General features: G+C 48.9%; 1 protein-coding gene across 1 annotated transcript in view; it reads left to right on the top strand.

Moving 5' to 3' along the window:
• Positions 1-4,652: 4,652 nt before the first annotated feature.
• The window catches only part of mydgf (myeloid-derived growth factor), a 65,430-nt gene continuing 64,082 nt past the window's right edge, over positions 4,653-6,000 (top strand). Inside the window, exon 1 of the mRNA XM_038776908.1 lies at positions 4,653-4,844. Coding sequence (XP_038632836.1) covers positions 4,704-4,844 — 141 coding nt within the window. The 5' untranslated portion in view covers positions 4,653-4,703. The remainder of the gene's footprint in view (positions 4,845-6,000) is intronic.

The raw sequence follows: 6,000 nt of genomic DNA, 5'->3' as shown, positions 1-6,000 counted from the left end.
TGCTCCCGTGTCCAGTTCCATTGCGAGACGGTGACCATTCACTTGAACGGTGATCCGAATGGGGGCTACTTTTGGTGCCGTAATGTAGTTCAGCTGCATGCATTTGAGTCAGGCTCTTGCAAATGAAAAGTGCAGGCTCTGGGTTGACGGCTATCTCGGGATGGGATAGTGGGTTTATTGGCTGCTCTGTGGCTTTCATTTCTTGCGGTTTCTCAGGTTGTGCAACCACATCATCTGAGGTCTCCCTCTATGGATTCGGGTGGCGTACCTGCCTAGTCAATTCGGTCCTAGATCCGTTGGCCTGGCCTTGGCTGTGTTTGCTCCAAGGAGGGTTTAATAAGGACAAGGGGAGTCCATACTCAGTAAATTAAGAAACAAAGTTTTATTTACACAATCTATATGAACCCATCGGGTTCCTGTGTCGGTCGATACCATACTGGCCAACCTTATATACATGGGTTAATTGTGATACTTGCCCTGGCGGGGGAGTTCACACTCCGCAAGGACCACAGTGAAGTCAAGCATTCCCATCCCGTAGGTTCCGTGTGGGATATTACAATGGGGATCCGGTGGGTTCTGATTATGGGAGCCGCTGAATGCCGAGAGGGCATACGTCCCACACTGTTCACTTCTATCCCTTGGAGTTCCTGTGCTCTGTTTTCTACACTTCCTCTTGAAAGCAAAATTTCTACAGCTTTCTTGTGGTCGAACAATGGTGCGGCCAGTAATTTTCGTTGGGTCACCAAATTGTTCACGCCACAAACCAACCAGTCCCGCAGCATCTCGAGAAGGGCCATAATCACAATATTCAGTTAGTTTTCTCAAAAACGTAAAGAACTTGGTAACTGACACCCTTGAGGTCTCATGTGCCATGTTAAACCGACATTGTTACATGATGACCAATGGCTTGCATAATGGTCCACCACTAGTGCTACCAGCTCTTCAAACATCTTGGAGTCCGGAGCTGCGGGGTACATGAGGCTTTTTATCACGCTGAATGTGGGGACTGCAAAGGCAGGCAAGAGTATTATTGTCTGTCACTCATCACCACTTATAGTATTAGCCATGAAAACATAGCACATATGCTCTGCATATTGCACCCAACCTTCTACGTTAGCATCAAACACAAATCTCCCAAAGAGTGGCATTTTGAAATCAGTGCAAACCTTATTTTGGTAGTGGGATAGGAGATAACCGTACTGTCAACAGTTAGCAGCACTGACTGTAGCTCTCCTTTTACTCTCATCGCCAATTTAGTGGCGACTGAGGAGTCCAAAATGAGAGGCGTGAAGAAACTTATTTTATTACAAAGTAAACTATACAAACAGTACGCTCCAGGTTCCAGCCGGGACTACTCATGTTTGGCTGCCATCTGGGTCGGCTTTTATGCTAGAATCCATTACTCTGTTGATGGGTCCCCCACCCTTCAGTGGAGAAGCTTGTATTCTGCGAGCTAATTGCTCTGTCCCCGTAGGTCTCATGAGGGATATAACATTAGCATAGATAGGAATGTGAAGTTGCGGTTAGAATCAGATCAGCCACGATCTTGTTGAATGGTGGAGCAGGCACAGAGGGCTGAGTGGCTTAATTCTAATTCTGGTTCTGATTCATATATTTGTATATTGGTTCATATGTATGTATGCACCCATTAATACAGTGCAGGGATACGATTTGGTGTAAATGTAGAGAAACCCAACCAGATATAGAAATAAAATAGAAATATATGACCGGTGACACCACCAGAATATTGGCATTATTTAGAGATAGCTCTGGGATATTCCCTCTGCATTCTTATCTCTCAAGTCAGAAGGTTGTGGGTTCAAGTCCTCCTCCAAGATTTAAGAGTAACAATCAAAGTTTGCACTTCAGTGCAGTATTGAGAGAGAGATACACTGTCAGAATTGCTGTCCTTTGGACGAGAAGCTATAAATCCAGGATCTGTCAGCCCTCTCAAGTGGACATAAAGTTCCCATGGCACTCTTTTGAAGTGGGAGTTATCTCATCACTCAATCAACATCACAGAAACAAATGATCTGGTCATTACCACATTGCTGTTTGTGGATATTTGCTGTCAGGAAATTGATTGCAGTGTTTCCTACACTACACCAATACTTTATGGGCTGTAAATGCTTTGAGATGCTGGGTGATTGTGGGAAGTGCGATATAAACATAAATGTGGGGCGGCATGTAGCACAGTGGTTCTCACCGATGCTTCACATCGCCAGGGACCCTTGTTCGATTCACGACTTGTGTCACTGTGTGTGTTGTTTGCACTTTCTCCCTGTTTCTGCATGGGTTTCCTCCAGGTGCTCCGGTTTCCTCCCACAAGTCTCGTAAGATGTGCTTGTTAGGTGAATTGGGTATTCTGATACCCTAACAGGTGCCGGAGTACGGCGACTAGGGGATTTTCACAGTAACTTCACTGCAGTGTTAATGTAAGCCAAATTCGACTTCATAGAATTTACAGTGCAGAAGGAGGCCATTAAGCCCATCAAGTCTGTACCAGCCCATGGAAAGGGCACTCTACCTAAGCCCTTACCTCCAACCTATCCCCATAACCCAGTAACCTCATCTGATCTTTTTGGAATGCTAAGGGCAATTTGGCATGGTCAATCTACCTAACCTGCACATCTTTAGACTGTGGGAAAAAACCTGAGAACCTGGAGGAAACCCACGCATACACTGGAGAACCTGCAGACTTGTGACACTAATAAAGATTATTATTATAAAAAACTTAATTTTCGATGCCAAGCACCAAAATCTTCAGCAACGTTAAATCCACTTGACTCTGTGCAAAATCCAACTTCTGCACTTAAACTTTCAGCAGTAATTCAACTTTTAATAACGAAGATATTTTTTTCCAGATGCTTGAAATCTAGAATAAAACTTGGAAATGCTGAAAAGGTCCTGAAAACAGCATCTATGGAGAAACAGTGTTGTCATTTTGGGTCATTGATCTTTCACCAGACCCTTTATATTTCTATATAAAAGCAAAATTCTGTGGATGCTGATGATCAGAGGTAAAAATAGAAAGCGCTGAAAAAACTCAAGGGGTCTGGCAGCAACTTTAAACAGTTAATGTTATAAGAAACAATGTGCAGGGGATGGAAAAAGAGAGGAATGATGGTAAGTCATGTTGCTTGTTTGGAGTGCCAGTGCAGACATGATGGGCCAAATGGCCTCCTTCTGCACTGGAACATTTCTGTGATTCCGAGTCCAATATGACTTTTCTTCAAAGTTTTTTTTCCAGCACTTTCTGCTTCTATGTTTTGAAATCTCTTCCTAATTAAAAAAACAATCATTTTTAGGACGTGGGCCAGCATTTAATGCCCATCCCTAACTGGGAGGGCACTTGAGAGTTACAGGTAGGCCAGACTAGGTAAGGACAGCAGGGGCGCGATTCCCCGCCCCCACGCCGGGTGGGAGAATAGCGGGAGGGCCTCCCAACATTTTTCACGCCCTCCCGCTATTCTCCCCCCCCCCCCCATGCCCGGCCCACGCCACGAATCGCTGCTCGCCATTTTTTACGGCGAGCGGCGATTCTCCGAGGCCGATGGGCCGAGCCTTCACGCCCGTTTCACCATGGCAGCAAACACACCTGCTCGCTGCCGTCGTGAAACGGGCGCCAGATGCCCGATTGGCACGGGAGCACCACGACTGTGCTCAGGAGGGGACAGGCCCGCGATCGGTGCCCACCGATCGTCGGGCCAGCGTCCAAAACAGACGCACTCTTTCCCCTCCGCCGCCCAGCAAGATCAAGCTGCCACGTCTTGCCGGGCGGCTGAGGAGAAAGACGGCAACTGCGCATGCGCGGGTTGGCGTTGTCCAACCTGCGCATGCGCGGCTGACATCATCGACCACGTCAGCCGCCGTGACGCTTGACATGCGGCCTTGACGCTGGTCGTCAAGGCCGCGCCGCCGTGACGCACAGGGCCCCGCTCCTAGCCCCGCCCGGGGGGGAGAATCTGCCCCTGAAATGGCCGTGAAGGCTGCCGTGGGTCACGGCCTGTCCCACGGCAGCCTTTACGATTCTCCGCATTTGCGGAGAATCTCGCCCCAGATTTTTTTCACATTAATGGACCAGCTGGGTTTTTACAACGGTGGATTCATGGTCATCATTAGACTTTTGCCGTGGCAGGGTTTCGAAAAGAGGTCGCCAGATCTTGCTCTGGTCTCTGGATTACTGATCCAGTGCAAAAAACACTGTGCCTCGCCCAATATCACAGAATCAGAATCTTTACAGTGCAATAAGAAGCCATTCAGCCCATCACATCTGTACTGTCTGGCTCGCTGAATAAATATTCTCTCTTTCCACTTCGCTGTCATATATATATATATATATACATATATAGATACATATCCTTCTCTGGCTCTGCATCAATCATTGTGATAACAGCCCTGTGAAGTGCCTTGAGATGTTTCCAGTGTTTAACGGTGGTATATAACTGCAATGTTACATTAAGGAACATGGAGCAACGACAAGTGAGTGGGGTGGAGGGATGCAACACCTTGAATTCGGGAACTCCGCAGTCTCCCATGCTTGTTGTTGATTCGGAAGTCTCCCTGGGCGGCTCTGGAGTCAAAACAGCAGTTTGAGAAGCTGCCGAGAACGTTTCGAGCAACGCGTTTCGCCGGTGTGGTGCAGGGAAGGACCCGTCGGTAAGAGGGCGGCTGCGCAGTGAGGCAGCTGGACGGGTGGTGCGATGGCGCGGGTCGGATGCGCGCTGATGGTCGTTATTTTGATTTGCGCGGCCGGCTCGAGCGGCGCGGCGGCGGAGCGCTCGCGCACCGGGGAGTTCGACGTCAGGCCAGGGGGCCTGGTCCACTCGCACAGCGAGACACTGGTAAGTGAAACACCGGGGAGCCAAAGGGGCTGACACGGGGAGCGGGATCGGCCAGGTCCCCGAGGCAAGGAGCCGCCACGTCAGCCTTGTACCCCAACGGCCTGACAATGACCGCGGGAGCCCAGCCCTCCCGGAGGGGCCTGGCGGCAGACCAGTCCTGTGAGCGGTCCCGCACTACAGCCAGTTACCGGCAGTGTATCGAGCGTCAGCTCAGACACGAAAAGGACGACTTGAAAGACAGTACTGGTGACAATGCGATCTTCCTCCCATACTCTATTGGAATGTCATTGAATCCTGACAGTGCAGGAGGCCATTTGGCCCACCAAGTCTGCACCGACTCTCAGAAAGAGCACCCTACATAGGCCCCTGCCCCCCAAACTGCCTTAGTGACCCCACTTAACCTTTTGGACAGGAAGTGACAAATTAATATGGCCAAGCCACCTAACCTGCACATCTTTGGACTGTGGAAGGAAACCGGTGCACCCAGAGGAGTCACTGTGAGAATGTGTAAACTCCGTGTTGACGGTGACCCGAGGTCGGATTCGAACCTGGGTCCCGGAGTTGTGATGCAGCAGTGCTAACTACAGCCTTGCTATTTGTTGACTGGGACTTGAAGGCACCACTTTCTGACTCGGGTGGGGGGGAACACAACTAGTGGAGCCACTTCTGACACCTAAAACAGCTCACTACCAAGCAGTGGCACCACTGCAACTAGTGGAAACACCTGACTGGTCTGTAGAGGGTTGGCAGGCAGTGGAGGAGTTTGCAGATCATCCATGATCTTACTGAATGATGAAACAGGTTTGAGGGCCTGATTAGCCTGACACCCTGCTTCACCGAAACCCCTTGCACATCTTCATTTGTGAACGTAAAGCTCTTGAGTGTCCTGTTAAAGGGATTTACAATTAAGTTTTGCCAAGGCTCGTGTACACTCATCATCAATATGATTGGTGATCAGACTATAAAAAGTTTCCCCCAAAAGGCAACCATACAAGTTAAACAACATGCATTTAAATACTCCATCACACCCTATTGTTAGGTAAGAGACCAAAACTGTATGCAGTGCACCAAGGTGTGTTCTCACCAAGGCCCTTTGCAGCTGAAGTTAGACATCCTTGCTTCTTTACTCGACTACTTTTCCAATGAAGGCCAACAT

Source organism: Scyliorhinus canicula, chromosome 18, assembly GCF_902713615.1.
Source record: "Scyliorhinus canicula chromosome 18, sScyCan1.1, whole genome shotgun sequence".
Classification (NCBI taxonomy): Eukaryota; Metazoa; Chordata; class Chondrichthyes; order Carcharhiniformes; family Scyliorhinidae; genus Scyliorhinus; species Scyliorhinus canicula.
This window is presented reverse-complemented; position numbering and strand designations above follow the sequence as displayed.